The 15305-nt window shown below is 29.2% G+C and overlaps 1 protein-coding gene across 1 annotated transcript in view; it reads right to left on the bottom strand.

The window, feature by feature from the left end:
- Positions 1 to 15305, bottom strand: part of LOC129961088 (bifunctional peptidase and (3S)-lysyl hydroxylase Jmjd7-like) — a 76266-nt gene that overhangs the window by 14768 nt on the left and 46193 nt on the right. Inside the window, exons 6-7 of the mRNA XM_056074910.1 lie at positions 8475 to 8542; positions 6848 to 7007 (exon numbers count right to left, since the gene is read on the bottom strand). Coding sequence (XP_055930885.1) covers positions 6848 to 7007; positions 8475 to 8542 — 228 coding nt within the window. The remainder of the gene's footprint in view (positions 1 to 6847; positions 7008 to 8474; positions 8543 to 15305) is intronic.

The raw sequence follows: 15305 nt of genomic DNA, 5'->3' as shown, positions 1-15305 counted from the left end.
CGGACTTCGTTATTCTGAACCAAAGGTAAGATGACGAGAACGACACCTGAGATGTTACCCCCTCTCCAAACTTCCACAACACACTAGCGGAAGGACGTTCGGCCCCGACGAATTTAGCGTGCACCAGACCTGCTTACACGGCGGTTCTTCGGTGAAATCGGGTCTCGAACCTGAAGCCCTGAAGTTTTCGAAGCCGAAACCTCACCACCAGGTTATCGTGGCCCTTCATTTTATCAGAAATCAGCAGCAGTTTTTCCCTTATTATAATCAACCCTTATTATAGCAGTTTTTCCCTTATTATCAATTCTTACCTTTTTTGGTTTACAACAAACTCCTTTTTGTTGTTATATTCTCCTTTTTGTTAGCATGTTTCGTAGAAGCAACCAAAACATATCTCTTGTCTTTCCATTTCAAGATTGTAATTCTCTGACTATTTTCTAGAGCAACAACTTATCCGCGATTTGGCTTCGCTGTCTCAACTTTATGTGGATTACCTTTGTGATTTGACCAAAATATATGAGGTTTTTGGCAAAATCCACATTGGTGTAATAATTTTTGTGCATAAAGTATGGCATTTATCAAACATATCATCACATAAATTTATTTCAAAATTTGTTGTGTGGTATTTTCTTTATCCAATGATTTGCCGATGTAAATGCGACACTTAAAAAAGTTTAACTATTACTGTAGCACGATTTAAATATCTTTATCCCGTCTCTTTTGTCAATATATGGTCAAAATCTCGTCAATGCATATTTCAACCGGATTATGTTAAATTTTTTTTTTTTTTATTCAATTCGTCTACGATAAATTCCACCCTTTAAGAGACAAATGGAAGCATTATATTTTGCACTGTCAGTGAAAAGAAAGATTTTCAGCAGAATTTCAAACCGGTATCTACTCATTACTTTCCGCAGGAATATTTGAGTAAACAACGGATCCTGGGATCAAAATATATACATAGATAGAAGTTTTACCAATCTCATCGACAAAATCAGTCCAAATAATCGCATTATTTCGTCCTCCTTATGAAAACATGTATCCATTTTCCTACAAGTCTGAAAGTGATTCTTGTTTGTGTGGCATACATTTTTGTTTGATCACTTATGTATTCAAATATTTCATTTCTGACTAAGAGTTTTGCATATTCTCATTAGATAGTTTGCAACCATGGACACTCGTGAAGGATACAGTATTGGGTTGGTTGCCTCGAGGATCAAAACATTAATTAGAAATACTGGTTCTGATATTCTTCAGTGAATTATTAGATGCAGTATCAGAATCGAAGATGACAATCGTATAACACGCCGACGTTTATGTGGTACAGATAGCTCACTGGATGATCGATCTACTTGTTTTCTCAACATTTTTGATATCCTGGAGAGCAAATTTTTTGAAAATTCTCTCTGTTGAAATTGACTTTTACACTTCTGCAGCTTTTCTCACAGTTTGTCACTTGAAGAGCAAAAGCAGCTGGAAAGTAGTGCAATGAAAAAACAGGGTTCTTAGTAACTGGATATAATTATATAAAAAAAAGACATATTTGCATTCTTTGCAAATAAACTGTGGCTTTGAAGAATACATAAAAAAATTATGAACTGTAGCACGAAATTGTCAAAAGTAGAAAGATTTATTTAAATATTCAACGCAAAATGAAAAAGAAAAAGCATATTCAGATCACTTCGAGATATATTCTACAATATAAGTATTCAAAATTTTATGAATAAGTATTGTTTATAGGTTATTACAATTCCATTAATTCCTATTTAGAATTTATAAAAGTCTACATTTACATGATAACAACATAAGAAATTAAAATAATATGTTGTGGTATAAAAAGAATGAAAATTAAACTAACCCATTAATTGTAACGACCCTCATTTGGAGATTTCTGAATTTTATATATACCACTCGGCGCCAAAAGTAAATGTGGTACGCCTGACAGTTCAGTTTCATTCTATCATTACGAAGTGATAAAACGTATCTCTGACATGCCGACAAATGATGGCGACCTTAGCGACGAAAGGAATCTTCTAGAAGACTCCAGATGGTCTGAACATTATATCACTGAGACCAGTTTTTCCTTGAAGCTTGGAGAAAGTTCTGGAACTTTCCCAAGATTACGCCACTTCCTGTGGGAAGTCTATAAAAAAAAGCAAGCACTCAAGACCGGGGGAATTGGAGGATTAGACAGCAAGCAAGCTGCTGAATTAGCGATTAAATGCGTTGCGTTATTACGATTGATTGGTGATATTTGTAGAAAAATTTTGTAACACTATATATACCAGAGTATTGTGTTTAGCAGAAAATGTGTATTCTGCGCTTCATTTCTTTACAACAAGCTAACAAATTTGAAATTCGTGTGTAAGTTGAATGAAACAGAACTCATATTTGAGGAATTTATATATGGTTTGATTTTCATATTATAATGAAATACCGTACATGCAGGGTATCCTGAAACAGACTGACGATTTTCAAAAATGCATAATAGGGAAACGGTTAAAGTAATAATAATAATAATCTGGTAGCAAATTCATGTTACAGACCCTAAAATTTTCATCCTTAGTTCGAAAACTAGGTTTTAGTTCAAAAAGTTGTCGATAAATGGCACTGCAGACAGTAAATATGTAAATAAAGAAATAATTGAAAATCCCATCAACTTTTCCGAAATCTTTTAATAAAATAAAATCACAGTACAATATTTTCGAAATGTCCACCATCAACCGCAATCATATATCATAATAGGACAAATTGTTAGACATTTTTTTGAAAGTAGAAAGAAAGAAAGAAAAAAAAAAGGGGGGGGGGTAGGGGGTTCAATTAAAAACCAATTGGAGACAACTGCCCATACAGTCACATTTTGAGAATAGAGTGATTATTGAACATACACATGCGGGTTTTCAGTTCCAAATATTTGCCAATTTTGCTTATTGACGTTTTCATCGAGTTAGAAATGTCCATCATCTGAAAACTATAGAGTTCGTATCAATATTGCCACCATCAATCCTGTCAACAAATCATTCGCAAAACTGATCCTTTTTTCTAAGGCTGCGGTAGGAAGCGGTTGCCGTGCTTGAATTTTGTACGGGAAAAAAGCTAAGCACTCACGCATTATCTTATGCGTCGCCGATTTGCTCACTTGAAATGCGGCTGCAGTTTTTAGGATTGATTTTTTAGGGGTGTGTGCGATTGTTTCCCCAACGGTCTGTACATTTGTTTCTATAAAAGCCGAACGGTGTCGTCCACTTTCTCATCCGCAACACACTGAAAGCTTCAACATGTTGTAGTAATACTCTTCCCCAATCTATGGAATTCCAATACAAGAAAAATCCTTTCCTCCAATGAATACGTCATTTTCAAATTTTCCTACAGAATCTGCTGTTCAGTTTTCTACTACTCGCTCAATCACAGAACATTCCTGTTAAACTCGAAATAGTAACTCCTGAGTTTGCGTATTTTAATGATTTGCACGCGGAAAAAAACGATAAAAGGGACCTGCAGAGCCATCTAAGGCTAACTTTTCGAACTAAAACCAAACCTACGATAGGAAAAATTTACGCCCTGTTACATGAATTTGCTGCAAAAATTGTTTTTTTAACCTTAATCGTTTTTTTGTTATGCATTTTTAGAAGTAGTCAGTCTATTTCAGGACATCTAGTAAATATGTAATTTAAGGTTAACGTAACGAACTTACCTAGTCTTTTTTTTAATTAAAATGATTTTATTGATTATTTTATAACGATACCCTATTCAGATTTTCAAAACAAAACACAGTTTGAAAATAATTATATAGTTACACAAATTTTGGGCATATACATAAATTACTCGGCCAAAAACTAAAAAATCGCAGTTAATATGTTAAGATACTGACATGATCATTTTATATTAATCTAACCAAAGTGGAAATATCATCATCAAGAATATTATAATCATCAGCAAACAGTCACAGAGATACTTTATTAAACAGCGGAGTATTTAAAACATGAACAAGGCTAATAATAGATTTATAAACACCATGCGTCTTCCCTACACTTAAAAAATCTTTTATAATCTTTCTGATAAATTTTAAATCTTAAAAGAGATTCATATATTTTTGCAGTTTGTCATCATATTGTAGGGTTTTAACACATTGCATTCTTTATGCTATCACTTAATTCATCTAAAACTTTTTCAACAACTTTATTATCTACTTATAAAAAATGGTTTTCAGCATAATCTGAAGTCTCAAACAAATCTGCATGTTCAAAAATATCCTTATATACATTTAACACTAAAATGAAATTGGTGCTGGTAAAGAATACTTTATATATAAACACTAAATGGTAATAGGATTAAAGTTATTGTGAAGGTTATACATAAAATACATACCTTTTGCCAGTAATGTTACATTTGAAACAGCAAAGATTTACAATCACAACAGGCTTTGTAAATCTTTATGTATAAATTTAAGTATTAAATATAAACTTTGATAGCTGATATTACTGAAGGTAAATTTATATATTTTATAGAAGATTCATCTATACTTAACCCTTATCGTGGCAAAATTGCTCTTTTGAAGAAAAGCAAAAAAAAAAAAAAAAAAAAAAAAAAAAAATGTATATAGGTATGTATATATAAAAATGCGTAAGAACAAACATTTAGGCATGTGTATTTTATAATCAACATACATATTTAGGGGTACAAACATAAAAACAAAACAAAACTTACCTTAGATAAACCTGAGTGGCACATCTTGACAGTTATTTTTCACAACTGATTTAAAATTATGACAGATAAACTACTATTTTTATTTTTGAAGCATAAATAAACGTCTAGAAATGTCATGTGTTTAATAAAACTAAGTTAAAAATTATTTTATAGTGGTAGTATATTTTTATAAAGTTGTATGTATGGTATACTATACAAAATGAACATAAGGGTTAAGGAATTAAAATACAAGATCATACCTTTCAACATTACTTACGAAGTCATTAATAGCATTTCTTGCAGATGTATAATATTTAATGTAGTATCAACAAATTATTGAAGAATAGGCATTTCTAAAGAATTAATTAAAATAAATATTTTCAAACATTATTCATAATTATTAAACAGGTATTTATTATTACCTAAATTATACAAATGAAATATAAATCACATAACACGATTTTATTGGTCAAATTACTTGACAGACATTTACAATTCTTTTTCATTAAATAGTCATAGTAAAATTTTCATTAAATAGTTAAATCATCGTTGCTGAGTTTAACATCATAAAAAAAAATTCATATATACATTTTTACTATCAGCAGTGGCTCCAGAGTTTTTGTATTCATGCTGAAGCAAGATTCCATTTCATTTTTCTAACTATACTGAAAATTCTTTCACTATCAACAATGCTGTAAACAATAATTCGGGAAGAGGATATTTTCGATGCTTTCTTAATTTTAAGTATATATCCATTTTTTGAAGCTTTCCTTAGTTTTTTTACTATATATCTAACTCCGTATACTTTCTACCTAATACCTAATTTCCATAGCAACTACAGAAATTCCGTTGCTGTTGAAGGGAATACGAGATGGAATATAATTCAGCTTTAGCATTTGTTTATTTAAATAATGTCGATCTTTTTACACTTCAGAAAATAATTCAATCTTGAAGTGTTAAAATGAAACCCATTTCTGTAATCTGAAAGAATTTTTCTCTTAAAACAACCAAATTCAAAATAGTTCTATGCCATGCTATTCTTGAAACTGACAGAAAACAAATTTAACGTTTAAAATAGTTTTATTCCTGAAATTGATAGAAAATAGAAATTCTAAGCCTAATTTTAACAAATTTCATAGAGCAAGAAAAACTCACTCATACTCAAGATGTTTTTAATGTCTTATCTTCCATTTTAAAGACAAAATATGCTGTAATCGTGTCTGTCATTGGAAAATTTATGTTCATAATGGAATAAAAAATAATCAAATTTAAATCGTACAAAAAAAATCAGTCAAAGCTAGCAAATTAGAAGAAAATCAGATCCTTGTAAGAGTAATGCAATTTTTAAATACAACTTTTATGAGAATCAATATTAATAAAACCTCTAAACTTTATATATCCTAGTAGACAGAGAAAGAACGAATAAAATTTACTGGTGAAAGAAAATGAGACTGAATAAACAATGTCACTTCGAGGAATTTAGTCATATAGTCAAAATAAATCTTAGTCCTTATAAATATTCGGAAATTTTTCAAAGTCAAAGAGAAAGATAAAAATAATTATCTCATGGTCTTAGGAACGGTTGAGAGGGAAGTGGGGAAATTTTCTGCCCTTCCATCGTCCAAGTCCAAGTCAGTTGATATGAAAGTATACTAGCTTTGGTGTTTTATTTCTACTGCTATGGCAGAAGGATTAACATGATTGTTAAAATTTAGTTTGATTCTAAATGGCTGTCTTAACAAAAATCAATCTGCATTAACTTATTAACTTATAAATATTAAATAAGTTGTATGGTATTTTCCTATTAAAAATAACTAATAAGAAAAATAAAAATAACTAAATAAACTAAATAAAAAATAAAATAAGAAAATGCTTAGCAATAAATTAGGATCCAAATATTTTACATGATTAACCAATATTAAACATTCTATTTGTGATAATTTCATTGTTTAACTTTTCAAAAGGATGATTGGTTATCAGATAGATGTCTTTTACACAAATCACAAACTGAAATACAAATGTACATGACCCACACATTTTTTAATCGTATAAAATAAATTCATTAAAGTGAATATGCAAAATTTTGTTATTTCCCATAATTCTGATTTCTAAATTTTAAAACTAGCAATGATAATTCAGAAAAAAATAAAGTAAAATTTACCTGCAATGCAAAATTCTGATTGACGAACTTCATGATACCACAGAGCTGGTATAAACAAACATTGACCAGGTTCCAATTCCACGCAAAATGATTTTGTTTTACAATACAGTAATAACTTCTTCGGAGTTTCAGGTTTTTTATCGCTAGATATCCATTTTATCTGTATGAACCATTATTAAACATATACAAAATCAAACACAAAAAGCAATTACTCAATATAATTTTCATATAACTTAACTAATGTTAATATTAAGTAACAAGTTTAATCAAACAGAACACATGTCAAAAATTTTTAGCTTGATAAATCATTATACATGCTATACATTACTAAAAATGTTTATTTTTTTTTTATATAGGTACTAAATAAATATAAAGTATAAATTTTTAAAAAAACATTCAGGCATTTGCAGAAAAATGTTCCACTATATGAACATAAATTAAAATACTCCTATGTTTTTATGGGATATAATTAAAATGTAAAATATTCTGAATTTAAACATTTGTTGCAAATACTATTGTGGACCATTTGATAAAACTTAGAAAAAATGACATGCCACATTTTAATGCAAAAGATGGGCAGTATATGTCAAGCACATTTTATTCATTTCCTTGTTGTAGGAAGATGGGGCATTTAAAAAAATAAGCAAAGCAATTAAATTGTCGATTAGAGAAAGGAAACGACCTTACACCAGAGTATTTGCAGTGGCAATGCCACTTAAACTGTTATATGCTCTTCCTTCAGATGTTCGCCAAATTCCAACACAAACTGCACACCACTGGATTCTTATAGACAAAAGCAGCCTTTGAATAGTAGCCATCATATATGAAGTGAAAAGGGTCCCATATAAAAATATCTAAACCATTACATTTTTGCGATTTAACATGTTATAATTACTATTTTAAATATAATTATTAATTCAATGCTACACAGTGTACATCAAATGTACACAGAAAAATTCAAAGCTCTAAAACACAATTCAAAATAAGTTTGCATTTTTTAAAGTGTTACAGTTTTGAGCTTTTAGAGGCCAAATTTCATTTCATCACCCTTCTCAGCAAAGAATCAGCACCTCATCGAATTCAAATAAAGATAATTGATATCTTTATTTGAATTTGATGGTGCAATTTAAATTTGATGGTGAAATTTACTAAAGCATATCTTAATCTTATAATTATTGCTCAGCTATAAAAAGTGTCTGGAATTATTACATATATAACAAAAAATAATTACTAACAATGGAATTTTCATACTGCCACCTATTATTAACATGACCCATAAACTTCAGTTTCATGGAAGTGTTATTCCCATAGTTGAGTTAATTTACATGAACTGAAACATCATATCACAGCTGCTATTCAAACCAGAACTCTTTGAACGTTTGTAAATGCATGAGAAATCTAGTATATTTATTATATCTACTGCACACAAACAGCTTTTGTATTTCAATTACAAAAAATTATATTATTGATATATCTTCTAGTTTTTGTTTCACATAATTTTGCAATGTGTCCAGTAATTATCAGCTATTTTGTATCGAAAAACACTCAAAAATACAAATGGAAATTTCACTGTTTGCATTTTAGGAATCGACACTGCACATAAAAACAATATAAATAAAATTACTACCTCTTCGTTCAAATCCTTCATTTTCCACTGCTTATCTTCGTAGTACCATTGATATTTCTTATATTTTTCTGTAAGAATAATAAGATTATTCCTTAACATTTTAAATCAAATTTTAGAAAAATGTAAATATAAATTTTGTAATATAAATATGGTAAAGAAAGATTCTAAAAAGATTGATCTCTAAAGAAACAATATGTGAAAAAAGTAGTAATGAAACAATAATTTTTTGTTTTGAGTTCCGTAAGAAAATATACCTAAGAAAGTCGCATCAGTTTTAAATACGATCATTTAAACAAGGAAATTTCATTTATTTTTAAAGTTTTACTATGCAATTGCCATATTTAAAGAGTTGCTACTATTTAATAAAAGTGTTTACTAATTTATTAAAACTATTTATTGCTTGTTTATTAATAATGTATTACTTATTACTATTATTCATTAAATTTATCCTTCAACTTTGATAAATAATTTTATACATAAATTTTGTTAATAAATAAAAAATAAAAATGTATCGCTACATATGTAAATCATATGCTATATGACAATATTGAAATATTTTCATTGTTCAGCCCAAGTCAGCAAATGTCTTTTTTTTTTCTTTTTTTTTTTTGACAAAAACAAAGTCAACTATTATAAGACAATATTTTTTAACAACAAAGATCTGATACCTTTTTCAACTATTTTTAAAATTAACAAATTACCAGTTTATTTAGATGGATATATCTTTTCTGAAAATGCCAATTTTGATGTAGAAACATAACATGACCAAACATTTTGTATTTGATCACAATACTTAATTTTATTTATAGCCTCATAAAACTGAGAACTAAAGCCTCCGGGAATGATTACCATCACAAGACTGGCAAAACTGCTACGAAATTGATAATAGAATAATGCGCTGCTCTAAATCTCTTTTACTTAATTTTTTAATAAAAAAGAATAGCAGCGTTCAGAAATAGCCAGACTATAAAAAAATTAATACTTCTAACTTCTGATGTTTAATAAACTTTTTTTAACCTATAACTTTCCAAAAATTAAATTAAAAAACTGCTTTTTAAAATATATGCAAAAAAAAATAATCTTACTTTAACTTTTAAAGAATTACAGAAAAACATGATCATATATTTTACACAGAAATAAAAATGTTTTAATAAGTTCTAGTTTTCATAAATAATAAAAAAAGATACATGAAGCTATATATAAAAAAAAATGCCAGCTTTGTACTTAGAACCAAAACGAAAATAAAAAATGCTAATTGAAGCATTTTTTAAAGTATTTTTTGAAACCAGCGCGAGACAATATAATGCACTGCTGCAAAATTTAACAAAACTCATCAAATGAAAAATCTTCATTTGATTAAACTGACTTAAAATGTTCAAATCAAACCAAGAAAGCATTTTTCTTCTTTCATCACGACATTAACAGCGGTAAAATAAGATGAGTCAATGATTCGAAGATGCGATGTTATTTTGAATTTCATTATAATAAATATTACATACAAGCTGTGTCCAAAACTAATTTTCAGAAATTACTAAAACTAAAGAAAATGCATTCATTCTTTTATATAAAACAAAGTTGGTATAGTTAAAAAGCTACTTTTAAAATCTTTAAAAAAGTGTAAAAATAATTTTTGAGCGATAATATGCTTTGATGTTACGAAGAAAACATGTTCGAATTCTCTTTTTATTTTTTAATTAACTTTCTAATTAAATCTTGAAAACTCCATTTTTCGCTGCGTCTAATATTCTAGAAGTAACTTCCCAAATTTCATACTCCTAACTTCAATGGTTTATGCTGCGTGTCCCTCTGTCAATCAGGACAAATCTTTATCAATTACAGAAGATTTCTTTAGGCCAAAACATTCTATAAGATATATAAAAGGGGGGGGGGGGGAAGAAAACCGTTATAAAATTAAAGAATTTTGAACCTTAAAAAATAAATTTTGGAAAAAACTTTTTTTTTATTTCTTAAAAAATTTTAAGTATCAGATCTAGTAGGTTTATTTTATTTTTATTTTTTTCCCCTTTGTAAAAACTGAAATTTCGGGAGATTGGTCCAACAAATAATTTTTCTAAAGGATGAAGACATTAAAAAAAACTATCACGATCATCGAAATATATGGATTCAAATTAAAATCTCATTATACTAGATTTTACGCGATAGGCAAACGTAATTACATACTACAATTAATTACAATTCAATATACAGTGCACCTCAAAAATATATAACATTCGATTTTTTAAAAAAAAATAAATACAGGGTGCGTAATAAGAAATTGCTGCAAAAAGTAAGTACTTTTAAGAATTTTTAAGTACCTTTGGACATGTAGGCATATATAAACTTGAGTATTTTCTAAGCATAAAATATTTTCGGTTTTATAATAATGCATAATTTTTATTAAAATTTTTTTTAATAATTTTAAATGTGCATTCTTTAAATTTTAATATTTATTTCTATATTTGCATATTGCCTCCTGTTGCCAAACAAATGTCTTTTTGATTTTGATAAAAATAAAAAATGATCACAAAAATGAAAAAACTATCAATATCAAAAAATTAAGACAATTTTTGCAAAATTAACAATAAGGATATGTGATTTTTTCATTGTTTCTTAATATAACAAATTACCAGTTTATTTACATGGATACCTCAGTTCTGAAAATACCATTGATGTAGAAGCATAGCATGACCAACAACTTATATTTGATTTTTATACATGCAATAAAGAAAAAGATTTTGATATAGATGGGAAAGAAAGTGCAGATTTCCTCCAGCATTAAGTCGATATATTTAGAAATTCTGGTTGCAGTTTTATAAAGCTAAGAATTAAGCATTCCGGAAGGGCTACCATCATAAGACTGGCAAAACTGCTATAAAATTGACGATAGAACAAAGTCATATTCTAAATCGTTTTTTTTAATAGAAAAGAATAGCAGTATTCATTAATGGCCAGATTATAAAAAAAAAAATGTCTTATCGCTTCTTATTTTTGAAGTTTAGTGAAGGCTTTTTTTTTTTAAACATTTAGTATTCCAAAAAATTTAACAAAAACTTGCTTTTTAATTTATGTAAAAAAAAAAAAAAAAAAAATCTTACTTTAGCTTTAAAATTATTGTAGAAAAATTACATGATACATTTTGCGAAGAAATGAAAATGTTTTAACAACTTCTAGTTTCTATAAATGACGGGAAAAATTTGAGAAGTTAAAAAAAAAAAAAAATGTAGTTAGAAGCAAAATGAAAATAAAAACTGGTAGTTAAAGCTTTTTTTTTTTTTTTTTGAGGCTAGCACAAAACAATCGCATATCGCTTTGCACCAAAACTTAACACAACTCATCAAATGAAGAGTCGAATTCAATGAACCGCTTTAAAAACTTTTAAGTTTAAATTGAAGCAAAGAAAGCCTCCCCCCCCCCCCATCACGATGTTAAGAAATACAAAATAATGTGACTCAACGATTCGAAGAAGCAATAATATTGTTTTTAATTTCATTGTAATAAAAATGATTGTTAGATATTATGTCCAAACCTAATTTTTCAAAAATTACTAGAACTACAAGGAGGGGATGCATTCATTCTAAGAAAATTTGTATAATTTAAAAGCTATTTTTTAAATCTTTCAAATGTTGTAAAAAAAAATTTTTTTTTAGCAGTTATGCTTTGATGTTGCAGTGACAGCAAATTAAAATTGTTTTTATTTTTAAATTAAACTTCTGATTAAAATTTTCAAATATCCGTTTTTAGTGGACGTCTAACACCCAAAAATTAACTTTCTAAATTTCACACTTCTAATATAAGTGATTTATGTTGCGCATTGCTCTGTCAATCAGGACAAACTTTTATATGTAAAGAGAGATTTCATTGGGGAAAAAAATTCTCTAAGTGTTATAGAAAGAAAAGGGGGAAAAAACACCGGAAAAATCGTCATAAAATGATAGAATCCAAACCCTGAAGAATAGAATTTCTGAGAATTCTTTTATTTCCTTAAAAATTTTAAATTCAGAACAGGCATTTTTCTTGTTTGTTTTTCTTAGTAAAAACTAAAATTTAGAGAGCACACATCACTATCTGAAGAATTCTATATTACATAAAAAAATCGCATAGAAGAAAGGCATACCGAAATAGAAAATGTCTTATGGTATTTACATAATTCTAATGATTTTAAAAATGAAAATGAAAAAGAAGAAAAGAGACTAACCAATTCAAATCTTATTAAGTTAGAGTAAAGTTTCTTTAAAATTTTTTTCCCACAAACCTATCCACATTCAGAATTCGGTTCAATTATCGAAGATTATGATGTCACTACTGTCGATAGTGAAAAGGAAGGGTCTCTTGAACAAAAATTAGAATTAGTGATAAATAAAAAAAAATCAACGAACCAAAATACAATACAGAAATCATCTATATCCAAAACCATCCGACGAGAAATCGATTTATTTGAAGATGAGGGATTTAGAGGTAAATATTTGGAAAAAGTATATCGCGCATTGCTAACAGTACCACCAGCTAGCGTAGATGCCGAAAGAGCGTTTTCGACAGCTGGTAATTTTTACACAAAATTACTTTTCAGGCTTAATGACAGTACAATTGATGTATTATGTTTTGTTTTATCAAATTTCAAAAATTTGTAATAGTACCACAGACTGAATATTTACACTTTTTTTGTGATTTAAATAAATAAGATACTTCTTTACTTTTATGTGATTATATATTGTTATAATTTATAAGTTATGCATTATTTTTTGTGATATTTACACTCTCTAACAAAACTGGTAAATAAAAAAAAGAAACACCTGTGTTTGCTTTCTTTTTCCAAAATTTCTAATACCGGTATTAAGATCTAACAAATACCGAATACCGGTATTGAAATTTTGGTCCGGTATTGCAATCCCTACACAGTACGTTTTGCGTACTGCCCCTTCCGGATAATTACCTCAGTATTTTAATAAATGGCAATGAACATTGTTGAAGAAAAAGGCAGGCCGAAAAAAGAGAAACACTTATTACACGTTTTCTTAATATGTGTTGGAACCCCTGGATCTATTCCACTCTCGATCCCTTATCCGAATTTTTCCAATTTCTTGGTTTTCTTTCTTGAAACTTTTGATAAACAAGCCTTTATGACTATGCTTTCGAACTATCGTATTTCATGTATAGGGAAACAAAATGTTGTCTTTGAACTTCTTGAGAAAATTAAACACTTTTTAAGGACCTTATTTCAAAATTAAGCACTTTTAAGATGCTTAAAAACGGTTTTCAAATTTAAGCCCTTTTTATGATGCTACGAACCCTGAAATAAAAAATGAAGCAGTAATCACGAAAAAAAAATAATTAGTATATGGAATATTAACATAAGTTCATTACATTACAGAAATATAATTCTTTTATAATAGATTGTTTATAAAAAATAAAATTCAAAATAAGCTGTCGCTAAAATATATATACACTGAAAAGGATCGCTTTTATTTCTACTGTATCAAACAATTTGCATATTCTGTGTTCTGTACAGGTGACGCAACAACTTCGAAATATAAAATCACTGTTCTTTCTTCAATTCTCGAATAGCTGAAAAATTCATCGCAGCATTCAAATCGCTGCTGCTGATATAGCTAAATAGAAAGCTCAAAATGTTAAAGTTTCCGATATTGCTAACCAAATGAAGCGTAGAAGATATTGCCGCATTGAAAAGAATCAGTCGACTCTTCATGGCCGAATGGTCATAGAACTGATCTCACAATCAAGGGATTGTGAGTTCGAACCCGCGATTCACAGTTTGTGTAAATAATTATTTAATTGATTCTATGTTTCTCTTTATTTCATGTTCCAGAAGATTCTGGACATTTCTTTAATTTACCAGACAAGTGTTCTGGACTTTTCTTACTGTCTCCAGAAAAGTATTCTGGAACTTTCCCTGCTAGTATAAAAGCAGAAGATTTGTCAGTCACAGAGTTCAGTTAATCAATTGGTTTAGCTCTACTTCTTGTGTGTGTCACTGAGTTCCACACTCAAGTACCTACGTGACTATATGAAATTTTATCGTAAGGTAACAACGTGATTCCAAAAGAAGCGCGTTCAGGTCGAACAAGAAAAACATCTCAGCGGCACGACAAAAAGATTTTGCGGGCACTTTCAAAGGAAAAGTTTACTCGTGAAATTACGAGGACTTTAGTGCTTCCAATTTCAAGAACTAATATTCACCGTCGCATACAGGTAAGAAAATTTCATAAATATCGTAAAATGCTTCGAACACCTATGCTGAAATTGTACCAGAAAGGCAAGCTTTCTTTGGGCTAAAAAATACATGCACTGAACGGATGAATGAATATTTTTTTCAGGGACGAAAAAAATTGTGTTTACATCGTGCATACTGGGCATACTATTGGCATAATCTAGGACCAGAACGTAGCGAATTCTTTAGTCGACAACAAGGAGGGAGTTCTCTCATGGTATGGGGGCATTCTGTTTCAATGGAACAACAGTTATTGATTTAATCAATGGTCAGCAGTGCTCTGAAGTTTATCAAAATATCCCCAAAAGCAATGTACTTCCAATTGGAAACTTTTTAGAAGAGGAAAACAGGAAATTCCAACAGGAGAATGCGTCGATTCACACCTCCCACTCAACAACAGATTGGTTTAAGCAGAATCAAGTGATTGTTATAGACTGGCCGGCCGTCGGACCTGAATCCCATGAAAAACTTTTGGGGAACACTAGCACAAGATGTGTATGCCCATGGGCATCAGTTTTCGACTATTCTGAAATTAAAGCAACAAGTAGAGCAGAGACGGTTCTTTACAACTGCATTCTGACCAAATTCTAGTTCAAAGCATGTCT

This window comes from Argiope bruennichi, chromosome X2, assembly GCF_947563725.1.
Source record: "Argiope bruennichi chromosome X2, qqArgBrue1.1, whole genome shotgun sequence".
NCBI lineage: Eukaryota > Metazoa > Arthropoda > Arachnida > Araneae > Araneidae > Argiope > Argiope bruennichi.
This window is presented reverse-complemented; position numbering and strand designations above follow the sequence as displayed.